The sequence below is a fragment of the Carassius gibelio genome, chromosome A8, assembly GCF_023724105.1.
Source record: "Carassius gibelio isolate Cgi1373 ecotype wild population from Czech Republic chromosome A8, carGib1.2-hapl.c, whole genome shotgun sequence".
NCBI classification, from domain to species: domain Eukaryota; kingdom Metazoa; phylum Chordata; class Actinopteri; order Cypriniformes; family Cyprinidae; genus Carassius; species Carassius gibelio.
Genome location: NC_068378.1, coordinates 15,013,282 through 15,029,804, shown reverse-complemented (window position 1 = coordinate 15,029,804; position 16,523 = coordinate 15,013,282). Strand labels below are relative to the sequence as shown.

Genomic DNA, 16,523 nt, shown 5'->3' with positions numbered 1-16,523 from the left:
AAAAAAGGGGGTTCGATGATGCACTGGAGCCCCTGAGCCATGGCCCCTCCTCTAACACTATATAACTAGAGCACTTAGTTCACCTGCTCAGTCGTGAGTTGTCAGTACAGTTAGTAACACACTAGGAGCATCCATTCAGGCTGAAGTGGTATTTGACACTTAAGAGGTGGTAGCTTTCCCGCAAGTAGGCGATGTTCCAGCACAAAAAGCGGACACGCCCCCAGCATTTGAGAACAGAGGACACAGCCCATTTTTTCAAGATTTTGATCACTTAATTTATTTACTTGGCAGATTTTTTTCATCATTCAAATTTGAGTGGTTAATAACAGGCTACATTTTTCTTCTGTGTTGTGACAAACTCAGAACACATATTAAATATTGTCTTTAGAGGGACTTTAATTAATTCTTGTTTATCTCATTCAGTCTCTTCTGTCTTTCCATACATTTACATGTACATAGACATATCTCTTAGAAAAAAAGATACAAAATTGTCACTAATGGTACCCTTTCAAAAGGTACTAATATATACCTTTAAAATACTTATATGTATTTTAAGGCAGTGTTATGCACCATTTAGGGGTAAATAAGATATTAAGAAGTACCTTTTAGCTTTTCTACCTTAGGGTACTGACACTGTGACAGTTATTTTTTATTTTAGTCAACTCAAATCTCACTGGTATCCAGATGCCAAATTCATCAAAAACAGTATCTTGTAAAACAGTATTTCTTTTCCCTTTTCAAATGTCCACAGTCAAATCAGTTAAAACAAGAAAATGTTCTGTACTATACTATATATTTTTTGTACTATACAATATCCAAAGAATATGCTAATCATGATGGACTCATAAATGTAATTGTAATTTGTAACCTACATTATATATGGCAATAATGTACATTACTGTAATGAAATTATAACTTTTTGTAATTGATCAAAGGGCACAGGGTGTTTTCCGTTCTGTGTGGTGAAGAATTGTATGAGTTGCCATCATTTTACGTAAAAAGAAAAACTTTAAGCACTACAAAACACGTAACAAAAGTAACGTGCTAACTAAAACAACAACAGAAACAGCAAAATAAAACAAAAAATAGCAAATGTATTCATGATGCAGGGCATTCTGGGAATTTATTTATTATTCATTATTCATTATTGCTAAATTAGTAGAATGAAAGACTTTGATGTTCTTGTGACTATATATATATTCAACTTCGACAGACAAACAATGTTGCTCAAAACTCTCTAAATCTTGATTATAACTGCTCATGGACACATATGATGTGTTTGTCAATATTCATTGTGTGCATACAGTATGCAGTACGGTAACTAGTCACTGTAATTTTGTACAACATTTAACAAGCGGATGCTAAAACTATGGGTTTATAAAGGCCGAGCTACAAACTAGAATCTTTGTATAGATTCCAGTATGTATTGGTTTCTGCATGAAGCAGAGTCTCTCCTACTTTCTCACTTCCCCCCGCTGTCCTCTCATTTATTGTGTCCGTCCTGAAGTCACCCAGGCATTGTTTAATCCAGATGGCCTAATCACAACCTTTTAGCTGTGTCTTCCTCTTCCTATTCATACAGCCTCCTATTAATATCCTGATCCCTCACTATCCTGTCAGCAAGAAAGACTCGAACAAACACTGGGACAAAAAAGGAGAGGGAGAGAAGGAGGGAAGAAAACGGAAAAAAGTAGGGGATCCCCAATATGAAGAACAACAGGATGGAGGAGAGCATGTCATATGGTCAATTACGGGCAGGAGGATCTTCGCGGTTGAGGGGTGAGTTCCGGACTGAGGAAAAGCAAGTCCACCGTCAACCACTTTCACAGACGCCATGTTTACTGCCGTGGAAGAGCAGCTTTACGGCTCTGTGATTCAGCCATTTGTGACTGGGAAAACAAAGACTTCAAAAGAGCAAGACAAAGTGAGTGAGAGAGGAACAGGAGAAGTTCCACAACAGGAGCATGTGGCTGCTTCATGTCAGTCTTTATGAGAAAAAAAAAAAATAATAACTTACATTGCGAATGTGTTTAAATAATACTTTTAAAAGACCACTGATAACATTTGTTCAACATAATGATGACTATAATGTTCTGTTTTCATAAACCACAAGTGCAGACTCAGTAAAAAAGCACACCACTGAGTGACGCAAATTAGTTACTTTTTCCATCTCACCTACTATTACAGTAAACGGTGAAAACATTAACTCTGATAAACACTCATTTTTTCCACTTTGCTCTTTTGTGTGCAGCTGTTGACAGTATTTCCTTTATATCACATTATATTTAACAGAAATTAGACTTGTCAAAACATGGCAAATCTGCCTTTATTACTTGAGCAATAGTGCGAACATATTTATGAATATCAAGGAAGCAGTTTTCCTGCATTTGATAGTCTCTTTTAATTTTCTGTCAATTGTTGTATATGTTTAAACAAGAACTTACAGTGGTTTACAGTTGTAACGTTAAAAGTTTGTGCAGGGGTCCAAAATATTTGTAGAGATATAAGGTATAATGCATTTCTTGCATATCTTTGTAATATGAATTTTCATATTATATTCAACTTTTATTTAAATAAAAGTGTTTAAGTATACAAATTAAGCATTATGAACAGAACAGAGCAGAACAATTTTACAATTTACAATTTTATGTGAAGTCAAATCAAAATGAAAATGAGTATGCGAAGTGAATCAATGAGAGAAAATCAGCTTTTAGATATTACAAATATTATATGCATATTTATGTGTGTAGATATTTATTTATTTGTATTTATTTGTGTATGTTTTATCATTTAATATTGTTAGAAATGTTGTTGTATAATTCAGATAACGTTATCTGAATGTGCATTATTTTAATAAGGATAACTAGAATGACGTTGCAATTAACCAATTAATTAATGGCAACTTGTTTTTAATCTAATGTATTATTTATTTGACTTTTAAGTTATTATTTTTGTAATAATAATATAATTAATCACAAAAAACTTTTGCTCTGAAAGTCTAGACCAAAAATATCTTATATAGGCAAATTAGAGCTTTTCTTCTCTATTATGCTCCAGGGAACAGTCAATAGCATGGAAGTCAATGTTTGACTTTAAAACTATAAAAAAAAAAAAAAAAAAAAAAAAAATGATTGACTGAAATCATTTCTCATATGTTGTAGCTTCTGTTTATCACCATATCACTCACAGTAGAGGGCGGCGTTGAGACGTGTTGAACACGTGTTTTACTGATGCCTTAATTTCCGATGGAGTTTAATAGAGATAATAAACAGCTGTTAACCGTAATCACTGATGGCTGTGATATACCTACTGTAAAGAACTCAGAATGGGAAATCTGAAGATTTCAGGTAAGCAAATATAAGACTTTATTAACAACAACAAAATATCAGACTATGTTAACTTTAAGAACTATTGTCTTTTAACTCATCGAAGCCTAAAGGTCAAACTTTCTTCTTTCAGACTTAACTAGGCTACTTTAAAAATACTTTAAAATAAACAATTCTGATATTAGGTTCACAGAAATGTTATCGTATGAGTGCTTCCTGTATGTTTCATTTAGTCTGACACCTAATAAATGGCTGAAATAGAGACACAAGTGAAAACTGTTTCATTCACTTTAGTCTTCTCTTTTCGTAATTTCTCTGTTCTGATAAATAGAGAAATGAGTTTGAGTTAGGACCCACTCTTTTTCTTCAAATCTATCATTATTTTGTACAAGCTTTCGGGTCTGTGAATGATGTTTCATGGTAATTTAAAGGTTTTAACTTTTAAATATTATATATACAACTAAATATGTTTTTCTTGTTTGATCTATGCACTGTACCTTAAAACATGTTGTAGGTTATTTATTATATTCATACGTACCTCATTTGACTATGCATTTTTTTTTGTTTCCATGTTGTTCCTGTTGACTGTTTAAATTTTTTTTGAGTTGTATTAGGTCAGTGGTATAAACTTAGAAATAGAGTAAGGTTGATAATATAACATAAGTAAATCCTTAAAAGTATTTAACATGTGCTGGGACAACAACTGAAAATTAGAATCATGTAGTCAACAAAATAAGATGCTTACAACATCCTTGTTGTATCGGTAAGGAAGAATGCACTTCGCTTTCAACACCGACTGCAACAAACATTATAGTAAAGTTAAAGGGATAGTTCACTAACAAGTTGCTCCAAACCTGTATGAGTTTTTTCTTCACTTGAATAATTTTTGTCACCAGACAGTTGCTGCTTGCCTTTGACTTTCACATTTGCATGTAAAAACCAAAAACCAAAAATACCAAAACCTGAATTTGTGCTATGATATGAGGCACATGAAAGAAGTGCTGGTTTCAGCCTTGACTGAATGATAAACAGCATTGCTTTGACAGCGAATATTTAAAAATATGTAAACGCTGAATGCCACGTTATAGGGAGCCATTTTATCACCCCAATACTTTCAAATAGAGCATTTTGTTTTTCATTTAAATTATTATTTAAATACATAGAATTATTATTTAAATAGATTTTATGTTATATGCACATTTAGTTTAATGTTTACTTTTCATTATGTGTTTCTCTTTGCAGAATTGCTATTGTTTGCAATAGCAGCATTGCACTGTGGGACATCAGAAGACTTTATTATGGGTAACTGTAATGATACCATCAGACTTCCTTGTGAAGCTACTGACCGAACCAAAATGTACCGTTACATCATGTGGTATAAAAGAGAGGTGAGTTACCTTTGTTTTAACTGAATTACTTAAATGACGTTATTGCAATGCTTGTGCAGTTTAACCGTTTTATTTCCTTTGTGTAAAGGATTCTGAAAGTAAAAAAAAAAAAAAAAAACCTGCGTGCAATGTGATGGTTAGCCAGCAAACCAAGCATTTCCTTAACCTCTGCACCTCAGAGACATACCATTTGTCATTTGACCTGGTCTGCCTGTCCAACCGAAAACATCACAACAAAATCCCCTAACAAATCCATGTCTTTCTTTTCTAGAGTCCTATCATCAAGAAGAAAAACCAAGAATATACATACTATAGTAATGTAACATCTTTTTCACTGGGACATGATGAGGCCCTGGTGTTACATAATGTGCAGTCTTCAGACTCTGGAGAATATAAATGCTACCTGGCTGCTGAGGTTGGAGGTCGAAATTACCATTCATCAATTAGATTAAATATCTCAGGTAATTTAGAGCCCAGTCTAGTTCTAGTTTATTCTCCATAAAATCTGCATGCCTATAATTAAACCTCTAATTATATTTTTCATTACATGCAGTATCTCAGAAAACTACGTATCCCATTAAACAAATAATGGTTTTCTTAATTTACAGAATGTTTAAATGTGAGCACAGTTAAACCCATCACGACCATGATCCCTGCTGAATCCTGTCCTGCTGTAGCAGAATTAACTGTTCCCTGGGCTGTCATTGGCTTTTCTCTTATCAGCTTGTCCAAAGTCATCTTTTGCATTATAACTGTGGGGGTGAGTATAATATCAGTTCCAATAAGTCAATCAAAAGGCCCGCAGAGATTTCCGGGAAACAAACTGCACTGCATTTTTCACACAAACATCAAACAAATTAAATAAGTGCTTGGCCACTTGATATTCAGATCTTTTTAGATTACTAATCAAAAATTTGTGGCAATTAAGTTTTTTTTATTATTTATCATAAGTGACAGTAAAGACATTCATAAAACATTTCTGTTTCAAATAAATTGCTGGTCTTCCTATTCATCAGAGAATCCTGAAAAAAAAGTATAAAATTTTCCCCAAAGTTATTAACCAGAACAACTGTTTTCAACATTGATTATAATAAGAAATGTTTCTTGAGCAACTTATTAGAATATATTCTGATTCTGAAGGATCATGTGACACTGAAGACTGGATGAATAAAAGTAACAGTTATAAAATTATATGAAATTTCTTTCTTTGCAATGAAATGGTTACTTTTCTGAAATGTGGCCAACAAATGTGACCACCAGATGCTGCAGCCTTCAAAACGAGACCCACATCATGTCTGTTTTGAGTCCATCTAGTTATGGTAGTCTCCTCCTAAAAGTTGACAAAACTATAATCTAGATATTTTAGGCATTTAATGATTATGCCACGACCCTTCAACGTGTCTCTGGCCCGATTCTCAATTAAAAAGCGGTGGTCCTGTAAAATGCTTACTGCATATTTAAACACGCACCTTACAGACTGAAAGTTAACATATTTGACCTGTTTTTGCATTGAGCTTCTCCAGAAAGTTTCATAACAGGAAACCGAGATGGTGAGGCTCATAAGCTTCAAACGGACCCCCTCACTTACATATGCCCCCCGAACAAAGATTTTGCCGTGTATCTTTCACAGGAAATCTTTTTTTTTTTTTTTCTGCAGAATCCTGTGATGGTGTTGTAGAAAACACAATGTTGCGGCTGTGTGTGCGTGTGCTGTGTGTACGTGTGAGCTTTTACAGTTATTTACCACATGACCGTTTTGCTATAAAGACCGACAATCCTTTTAGATTTCAGAGATGACTGAAATGACAAACCATACGCTGACTGCTAGGAGAATGTGGGAGAACTGCATTTTTTTTTCGTGTTTTTCAGTGCTTTTGAAGCCTGGCTGATATAAAATTTCCTTTCACAGGTGTGTGATCGAGTCATTTTTAGAACACTAAGAAGAAAACAGGAAGTAAGGGGAAGCAAGGTCAAGCTGGAAAGCCTGAGAGTCACAAAAAACTAATGGGATCATTTTAGTTTTTTCGCATCCATTAGCCAAGTTAAAACAGTCAAATCCAGTTTCTTTTTCTCTCATACTTTAGAATTGTATGTATTTACTGTCTATAGCAAATGTATGTACTTTATGGATCTTAAGGGTTATAAATACGTTCTAAACATTGTTTATGTATAATAGATTAAGATTTTTATTTATGAATAATGAATAAAGACCATATTTTAACCTATGGATAAATATTAAACAATCAAGATTTTAGGTTAGTTTGATTATTAACTTGATGGATGTATAGGCCTATTGCTTTTAGTGTTTGAACAAGCTCTATATTCACTCAATGGTTGGGAGATAACTTGGTAGAAATATGTTATGCGTGTAATGATGTAAGCTTATCATTTTAAACAGTTCATGGAGATTATGTAGAGGAGCAGATTCATTTTGGTAGCATGGTACATGCATCAAGATGGTTTCAACCAGACAGCTATGCGCCAAAATGCCCATCTTTGTGAGCATACTTGTAAACACAGTCAGATCCTGGCATTTATAAGATCTTTAAGGGATAGTTATATATTAGTAGAAGTAGTGCATTATATGTTTCCCTTAGAAAGTTTGTATAAAGTAGCTATAACAAATTTAGGACCTTAATTATGAAAACTATCAAAAGCTTAAGTCATTTCATGCATTTCACGATCAACTTCCTGTTTGAGGCTGCCTCCTGTTTTTGTTTTTTTTGTTCACTCATCAGGTGAAAAAATAAATACTGTACAGGTATTCTGTCTCATTTGATTGCATATCCCGATTACCCTTAATTCACCCTTTGAAATATTTAAATGCTATGGCATATTTGTATAGATGGATATCTGTTTATATGAAATTTTAACACTTTCCCTGTTGTGTTAATTTCAACATTTACTAATACATTTTATGCATATGCACAACTTTTATTACGTAGGCTAATAGCAAAATGTTTAAGAAAGAAAGAAATGCATAAATACTAATGTGAAACTAGCTCTATAAATTTCCATGTTCGTGTTTCCGAAACAAAAAAGCTTGTTTGAGTGCGTTTTCATAAAAGCATCAAATGTTGATATAATTTCTTTCCTTCAGTCCAGTTGATTCATCTCTCAGTATCTATAAAGAGCACCACTGGAGTATCACCTTGTACAAAGATGCTGACTGTTCAGTATTACAAATACACGAGCAGCTGTTAGAGTAGCTGACAGCCTGGTGATTCACCTGTCAATAATCACATTCGTTCCAGTCAAAAACAAGAGTTATAAATCCAATACATTTAGTGTATTGGCTTGGATAGGGGAGTGTATTTAAGCTAACCCTTTTCACAGGTTGTAGAGGGTTCTGATGAGCTTACTGGACTTGTTTTGGTGGATCTGCTAAAAAATATTACAACCCTCTATAAATTTGCAAATCATTCCTATGAGGTGGGAGAGGACAACTCTCTTCTGTTCCCTGGTTCTGCTGAAGTATTTGAAGATGCACCTTATGGCCTCCAGATTCAGGAAGGAGAAACACAGTATTATTCAGCAGGTGAGAACTGATGTTAAAATGCAAAGTGTAATGGTGCCAGCAAATCATCATTTTAAATTCATCATAATCCCATGTGTGGTGACGGCTTGTGCTGTTGTTATCATGTGTCTGGATCTCAAAATGATTAGGAAAACAAAAGAAAAGATAATATTAAAGGGTTAGTTCAGCCAAAAATGAAAATGATGTCATTAATGACGCACCCTCATGTCGTTCCAAACCCGTAAAACCTCAGTTCATCTTGGAACACAGTTTAAGATATTTTAGATTTAGTCCGAGAGCTCTCAGTCCCTCCATTGAAACTGTGTGTACGGTATACTGTCCATGTCCAGAAAGGTAAGAAAAACATCATCAAAGTAGTCCATGTGACATCAGAGGGTCAGTTAGAATTTGTTGAAACATCGAAAATACCCATTGGTCCAAAAATAACAATAATTGCGACTTTATACAGCATTGTCTCTTTAAAGATAAGTGTCGCTAATGTACAGTGCTACTTAAAAATATGAGTAAATACGGTGTCCGAGAGCTAAACATGATGCAAATGAAAAACATATGCAAACAGAAAAAATGGCAGCAAATTAAGAAAACATCTTGATCAATGTGACAGCACATACGCTGCAAATTCTCACAACACAACCAAATACAGAAACTATGCACAAACCACATTGGAAATGTTTAAAGGGGTTGATTTTATTTTGGTGGTGTACTAGAACATGCTCTCATGCTTGGTGGTGCAAAACACATTATTTTTCACATAATTTACATGTTTACAATACCTTTCTCCCCAGCCTGGCACAAACGGCTCGATTAGTTCCGGACTTGATGAAGGCCCATCTTCCAAAAAACTAATTGTGATTAGTTAAATTGTGTTGTGATTGGAGAGCAGTTTAGACAGTGTTTCAGTACTGCCCCGCCCCTTTGCCAAAGCAGCAAGTTTCGACTGATCTGGTATAGTTAAGGATGACGTCAGTATTTTATACAGTCTATGGTATTGCCATATTGTTTGAGCCGGATTCAGACCCCGACAATATTGGACAAGAGGATTGTGCAGAACCTTTGCACGCACAGATATTGCAAGACATATTAGAGTGGTAACGTTATTGTTGTTGTTGTTTTTCTTTTTTTTTTTGGCTAAATAATGTTTTACAAACCCTATTGCAGAAAAGTTGAGACACTGTAAATTGTGAGTAAAAAAGGAATGGAATAATTTACAAATCTCATAAACTTATATTTTATTCACATTAGAATACAAATAACATATCAAATGTTGAAAGTGAGTCATTTTGAAATCTCATGCCAAATATTGGCTCATTTTGGATTTCATGAGAGCTACACATTCCAAAAAAGTTGTGACAGGTAGCAATAAGAGGCCGGAAAAGTTAAATGTACATATAAGGAAGAGCTGGAGGACCAATTTGCAACTTATTAGGTCAATTGGCAACATGATTGGGTATAAAAAGAGCCTCTCAGAGTGGCAATGTCTCTCAAAAGTCAAGATGAGCAGAGGATCACCAATGCTGCGGTGAAAAATAGTGGAGCAATATTAGAAAGGGGTTTCTCAGAGAAAAATTGCAAAGAATTTGAAGTTATCATCATCTACAGTGCATAATATCATCTAAAGATTCAGAGAATCTGGAACAATCTCTGAGCGTAAGGGTCAAGGCCGGAAAACCATACTGGATGCCCGTGATCTTCGGGCCCTTAGACGGCACTGCATCACATACAGGAATGCTACTTTAATGGAATTCACATAATGGGCTCAGGAATACTTCCAGAAATCATTGTCGATGAACACAATCCACTGTGCCATTCGCTGTTGCCGGCTAAAACTCTATAGGTCAAAAAAAGTCATATCTAAACATGATCTAGAAGCGCAGGCATTTTCTCTGACGAATCAAAATTTGAAGTTCTTTTTGGAAAACTGGGACGCCATGTCATCCGGACTAAAGAGGACAAGGACAACCCAAGTTCTTCTAAGTGCTCAGTTCAGAGGCCTGAATCTCTGATGGTATGGGGTTAAATGAGTGCGTGTGCATGGGCAGCTCACACATCTGGAAGGGCACCATCAGTGCTGAAAGATATATCCAAGTTCTAGAACAACATATGCTCCCATCCAGACATAGTCTCTTTCAGGGAGGACATTGCATTTTCCAACATGACCATGTCAGACCACATACTGCATCAATTACAACATCATGGCTGTGTAGAAGGATAACCCATAGAAAACTTTGTGCGCATCATAAAGAAGATGCAACAGAAAATACCTAAGACAGATGAGCAACTAAAAGCCTGTATTAGACAAGAATGGGACAACATTCCTATTCCTAAACTTGAGCAACTGGTCTCATCGGTCCCCAGACGTTTGCAGACTGTTATAAAAAGAAGGGGATGCCACACAGTGGTAAATATGGCCATGTCCCAACTTTTTTGAGATGTGTTGATGCCATAATTTAAAATCAGCTTATTTTTTTCCCTTAAAATTATACATTTTCTCAGTTTAAACCTTTGATATGTCATCTATGTTGTATTTTGAATAAAATATTGAAATGTGAAGCTTCCACATCATTGCATTCTGTTTTTATTCACAATTTGTACAGTGTCCCAACTTCTTTGGAATTGGGTTTGTAGATAGGATGTCAACAACCACTTAATTTACTATGTACATATAAGTGTATATGTGTTATGTTTATTGTTCTTTAATTCTAACATTAAAACATAAATTTAAGTGAAAGTTGAATTTATTTATACCATAGTCCAGTGTGTCATTTACATGCAAACTCATTTTCTGCCAGCAGGAAGCGCTGTTGGGGTGGTAAAGATAGAGGTTTCCCTGGTAACAGCTGCACACAAAGCAGTGATCTACTCACAAACATTACATGCAAGATGAAATGGAAATGACATACAATTCTCTGAAGACATTTGGTTTCCTTCAGAAATACAGTGATACAAAACACCTGCACAAAATTTAAGAGTAAATTCAGCAGATTCCATTGTCCAGTAGGCTATTGTACTGTCAGCAATTTATGATATATTTTTTTTAAATACTTACATGGCTTTGGTGGACAGCTGGTTTGTCGTCAGTCTGAAGGTACTGCTTGATTGTTTTGATTAATTGTGCTACACATATACAGCCTGTTAATGTATTTATTTTTACCAAGTTTTATTTCCACTTAAAAGTTAAATAAAATCTGTTCTGTACCTTACGGCTTTATTTTTTGTAATGGTACTTAAAGATTAAATGAAAATGTATTGTACTTAAAAGTTAAATAAAAACTGTATTCCACTAAACTTTAATCTAATATTTAAGTACAGTTTAAGGTTTTTTTTTTCTTCTTTTTTTTTTGCATGTAAGAAGGCCTACTGCATAATTTTTTATTTAACTTTTAAGTAATTTATTATAATTTAATGATTATTTAAGTATTTTATTTACCTGGATTTATGCACAATGCAGTGATAATGTTATTTATAATGTTTAACTATGCATTGTGCCACTGTCATGTTGGTCGTTATGGTGGTACTTAGACATATTTCTGAGCCGGTACTTGGCGAAAAAAGTATGAGAACCACTGATCCGAGCTGTGCGAGACACTTTGTTTTATGGAAGGGCGCTTTTTATTTAACTTCTTTTGGGCTGAAGGAATGCAACACCCGCTGACTGCAATGATAGAACTTGAAAGATCAAAGACAATTTTTTATATAACTCTTACTGGATTTGTCTGAAAGAAGAAAGTCATCAACTGGATGCCTCGTGGGTGAGTAAAGAGCAGCCTAATTTCCATTTTTGGGTCAACTAACTCCTTTAATCTTAGTCATACCCTGGAAAACAATTCATGGGCAAAAGCACAGTATACCTATTTTAGGATGACCTCATGTTTAGTTTTTCTGAAAATTTGCACACATGGAGCAAACCAATTTTCACACACAACACCTACAAACAAAGAGAATGAAATATTTATAAAAGCTTAAACTAATTTAACATTCTTACTGGCCAATTTAAACCAGTAATATGGATACAAATTTGTTTGATACAATCAATCAATACATATTTGTTTTACAATTTGCTTTAGTAAATATACTACAAATGTACATAAATAATACAAGAATAACACTAGTAAGAAAAATCCATAATGAAGAAAAATTTGTTCTTTTGCAGTGTATTAAATATGGATTATGCATCAGAAAACTTTCAATATGCATAGTTCCTCCAAACATAATTTTAAAGTTTAAGAAAATGTTCTGCCATTTTTTGCCCTTATGACAGGAATGTCATTTTGGAATTAAATATAACAGATATAAAGTATCAGTTCCTCAGAGTATCATGATTCATAGGTAAATTCACAGATTAAGTATTAACATGTTAAATCACTAAACCATCCAATGGTCTTTTACACAAGTTTGCAGAGTTTGCAGAGTATGGTGAGTCAACTGCAAACAAACAAGGTGATGATAAACAGTGGTTGGTCTCAAGTCTGTCTTCTTTTAAGTTTTCTGAGTTTCTTGAAAACCTGAGAACAGATGCAATCACCATTATAGCTTAGAAATAGTTTTTCACAATAACAGCTAGGATCAGACTTGCAGGGTCAATTAATAGTGTTCTCTTTAAGAGCATTTGCATTTAAACTTGTTTACATACTTACTTACCTGTCAGTGTTTAGCTACATCTTAGGCTTTGCTGAACATAATAATTCAAATAAAATGCGCAGAAGAAATGGAGATAAATCCGCTACATTTAGAAATACTTACGCATATGGAAATGGCACTGAGGATGATTTTACTCACACCGAGTCCTACACAACCCCACAGGACAAAAAGCACTGAATAGTCATTCACATGAGGCAGTGGGACGCTGATGTTTGGCCATGATCCATTAATAAACTTGGTGGAGAATTCAAAGATGACGGGTGAAGGTGTTGACACACAATCTAAAGAGATAATTGGGGCACAATTATCTAACCAGAAATGATCTCCAACAAGTGAATTTTGCACGTAAAAGACTAAAATAACAAAGCAAAGCCATATTGTTTGTCTGCATCTGGAATTGACAGCCATATGCATTTATACACAGGAAACCAGACGAAAATGTACAATACTCTGTATAACATTTTATGCCGAATATGAATTTGTTCATTTTCACAGTTGTTTATTAATGTATGAAATACCTGAGATATTAAGTCTAACCCAATTTGGACAGTTCTTTCCACCAGCTTTGGCTTTAATTAAACACGTGTACACCCCAGAATCAGCTTGAGTAACTTTCCTTAAGACCAAAGCTGCGTTTTTTTCCAGTGACACAGAATCGTTGTGTTTGTCAGTCTGGACGACACTTTCTGACTTTTTGAGGATTTTCATTGTAGATCTGTCACCGCTGTTATTGTTCAACTTTAAAAAAAGGAAAACAAAAGCAAAAAAATAAAACAGTGAGTATATATAATTGCATATTGCAGCACCAATAAGGTCATGAAAATTAATTGTGCCTCAACTTACTTTCCTTTAAATACAAGAGTCTAGTTGTGAAGTTCTCATTTATACGTTTTTTAAAGCACATACTACTAAAATATACTTCTTTTGTGATCACATTCATTAATTAACAAAAATCTTTGAGATTTAATTACAGGATTCATAGACATTCATGCTCTCAAATCACAAAGAATCAAATTTACATTCATTTTAAATGGGACAATGTAAATTAATTGTAATGTAATTGTTAATTAAAATAAGTAAATTATTATAATTACTACGATCATTATTGTTATAGGTATTTATAAAGGTTTTATCATATTGATATTAATACTAATTATTTTTATATGGAAGTGTAGGTAAAATTAGATGTGAATAGAAAATAAAGAGGAATGAGTGTAAAGGAAATTAATGTGTGTCAACATGTTTCCTGTTAAAAGCCACAGACATTAAACGCCATTTACATAGAACGTATTTTAGATTCGCCTACGCTGCTTTTCCATTGTTTTTATGTAAATGTGTGCGTGCCAGTGTTTGATCATTGCGCGCAGGTCTCGCGTCTTTTGCATCTAAAAACGCGGTGCGGCCCGGCATGTTTTTGAAGTTTTTTTTTCTTTTTTCTCCATTACACTGCTTCGCGTCATGGACTTTTAAATGTGAAACGCATAATGCCTAAACCATAAACAGATTTTTACTTAAGCAATGCGGTCATGTTTGCAGGCACTTTAACTTAGCCTATGCCAGGTGTACGTCAAATCACCAAATGCTTGAGAAAGTCATCATGACGTAAACATGACAAACAGATTGTGGTTTCCAGCAGTGGTCATCTGAGATTTGATAGATGGAAATGGCTCACCTTGTACCACGTAATAGAGGTGTAGTTCTGACAGTTTTGAAGGAAAGTACAGTGCAAAGTTATGTCTTCTCTGCAGCCTACTGTGAAGACGGTGAGTTCATCATTGCCAAATACTATGTTATGGCTCAACGCTATAAACAGACATACAGGGGAAAGAAAAAAAATCAACAAATAAATACATCGACAGCAAAAAGCGCCTGCGTATGTTTTTCTTGTTTGGTTGGATAGTCAGCTACAGAGATAGGCTACATCTATCATTACATTATTGCGTGAAATGTCTGTTATACTGTTGCCATTTTTTGCATTTAATTTATAACAAACATCGGAATTCTAAGGACCTTTTACACCCTTTATAATAAGACATAATTAGGCCTAATTTGTGAGTAAAAATAACGAGTAAAATTGAGGAAAAAGAACTCACCCAACATAATCAAGCGGATCATTATGGTTCTGGTGTGAAATGCGTGATACTCATTTCCTCCAAAGTTGGCTGCTACACAGTGCTTATGAATCTCATTTTAATTTTGTGAGGGACCTCCACAGAAAAACGTTGTGGGTTTAACGGTGCCCATATGCGGTGAAAGGGTCATGAAACCCCCCTTTTTCAGCACTGGAGCGGAGGAGGCGTCGGGGAAAGGGGAGACAAATAGAGATCACACACAGCTGCGTTCAGACAGTTTAATTTCGCTACAATCGAGATAAAAACATAAATAACATTGCACTCTGCATCGAAAACATATATAACCGCGCTGCTGCACCTCTGATGACTTTAAGGCTTATTCTGTGGCGTTTATAATAATCATAATTATAATTATAATAATTAATAAAAAATTAATTTGTAAAAATATTAATTGCTAAGGTGGCGCGAACACAGATTTTGGATAAAATATTTGTCATCGCTTGCAGACAGTAACACCATACAAACAGTGAAACCACATAATAAATAACCAATCTATAAACATTTCTAAATAAAACCCTCAATTTTTTTTATTATTATCTGATGTTAATCTATTTTATATAGTCTATTGTTAATTCTACAGCAGCTTATTAAATAATGCAATCATTTAAAATAGTTAAATTGTTTATTTGCTTCACTTAGGCACTATATTTGTATTACTAAATATATCTATCTTATCTCTTATTAAAATAATGCTTATGTGTCTGACTGTACACCTTAACCGAAATAAACAAATCGCTAACACTTTAAAATAAGGTTCATTACTACATTAATTAACATTAACTAATAATGATCTGCACTTATACACCAATTGCTCATCTTTGTTCATGTTAATCTCCACATTTAATAATACTTTATTAAAATCTTGGGGTATCAATCCAACGATGGCAGCGAGTTTGGCGTAGAATAGGACGAGTCTTCACAGAATGCCGGTGGGATGATCTGCATGAGATGCTGCATTGAAGACAACTCCGAAAATACGGGACAAACCCAGTCCCATATTGATTCAAAATGGACGTACTATTTTATTCTCAAATACTGCACGATTCAGTATTTTAAGGGACGGGTGGCAACCCTAGAACATGCAGTCTCATTAATAATTTAATAGACACCTAGGGGCAATCAATGTACTATATAGTCCATTGCCACGTCACAAATTGTGACGTCAACACAATTTCGATTTTTAAAACGGAAAATTATCGGATACTAACATTAGGCATTTCTCAATGTCAAGGAAGGATCCTTGAAGCCAGAATTTCTAGGATGATGCTACATCATCAACATCCGTCGAAGGACTGTTCCAATGTCGAGGATCCTCGGAATTTCAACCAAGGACTGAGTCCTTCGTTCGAAATTTTTTTCCAGGATCCATATACAGGAAAGGATGCATATGTGTAGCTTCGCACTCTTCGCACTCTCAAAATCACCCACAAACCTACACGCGCAGCTTTGCTATCTTGTTCAAAAAAATTCTACCGAATTCAATTAGGACCTGTTATTTAAC

At 34.5% G+C, this 16,523-nt stretch overlaps 2 protein-coding genes across 4 annotated transcripts; one reads left to right on the top strand and one right to left on the bottom strand.

Annotated features, from left to right (window-relative positions):
- Positions 1–1,617: 1,617 nt before the first annotated feature.
- Positions 1,618–7,478, top strand: LOC128018554 (uncharacterized). Of its 2 annotated transcripts, none has more exons than XM_052604134.1 (5): positions 1,618–1,779; positions 4,569–4,714; positions 4,986–5,175; positions 5,323–5,474; positions 6,624–7,478. In XM_052604134.1, the coding sequence occupies exons 1-5, from the start codon at positions 1,707–1,709 to the stop codon at positions 6,717–6,719; spliced, it is 657 nt and encodes a 218-aa protein (XP_052460094.1). In that variant the 5' UTR covers positions 1,618–1,706; the 3' UTR covers positions 6,720–7,478. The 2 variants fall into 2 exon arrangements, with proteins under 2 accessions (XP_052460094.1, XP_052460095.1); XM_052604135.1 differs by lacking the exon at positions 1,618–1,779 and adding an exon at positions 3,176–3,347.
- A 4,622-nt stretch (positions 7,479–12,100) lies between these two features.
- LOC128018055 (uncharacterized) lies at positions 12,101–15,219 on the bottom strand. 2 transcript variants are annotated; one of them, XM_052603441.1, is made up of 5 exons: positions 14,984–15,219; positions 14,563–14,693; positions 13,409–13,628; positions 12,993–13,171; positions 12,101–12,754 (listed from the first exon to the last, which is right to left on the bottom strand). In XM_052603441.1, the coding sequence occupies exons 1-5, from the start codon at positions 15,003–15,005 to the stop codon at positions 12,713–12,715; spliced, it is 594 nt and encodes a 197-aa protein (XP_052459401.1). In that variant the 5' UTR covers positions 15,006–15,219; the 3' UTR covers positions 12,101–12,712. The 2 variants fall into 2 exon arrangements, with proteins under 2 accessions (XP_052459401.1, XP_052459400.1); XM_052603440.1 differs by lacking the exon at positions 12,101–12,754 and having other exon boundaries at positions 12,761–13,171; positions 14,984–15,197.
- Positions 15,220–16,523: the final 1,304 nt, after the last annotated feature.

Coding starts and splice junctions, on each gene's coding strand:
- LOC128018055 (XM_052603440.1), bottom strand. CDS start 15,005: ATGATCCGCTTGATTATGTTGG. Junction 14,694..14,983: donor GATCCGCTTGATTATGTTGG/GTGAGTTCTTTT, acceptor GTCTGTTTATAG/CGTTGAGCCATAACATAGTA. Junction 13,629..14,562: donor CCTCTATTACGTGGTACAAG/GTGAGCCATTTC, acceptor CTTTTTTTAAAG/TTGAACAATAACAGCGGTGA.
- LOC128018554 (XM_052604134.1), top strand. CDS start 1,707: ATGAAGAACAACAGGATGGAGGAGAGCATGTCATATGGTCAATTACGG. Junction 1,780..4,568: donor AGGATCTTCGCGGTTGAGGG/GTGAGTTCCGGA, acceptor TTCTCTTTGCAG/AATTGCTATTGTTTGCAATA. Junction 5,475..6,623: donor TTTGCATTATAACTGTGGGG/GTGAGTATAATA, acceptor TTCCTTTCACAG/GTGTGTGATCGAGTCATTTT.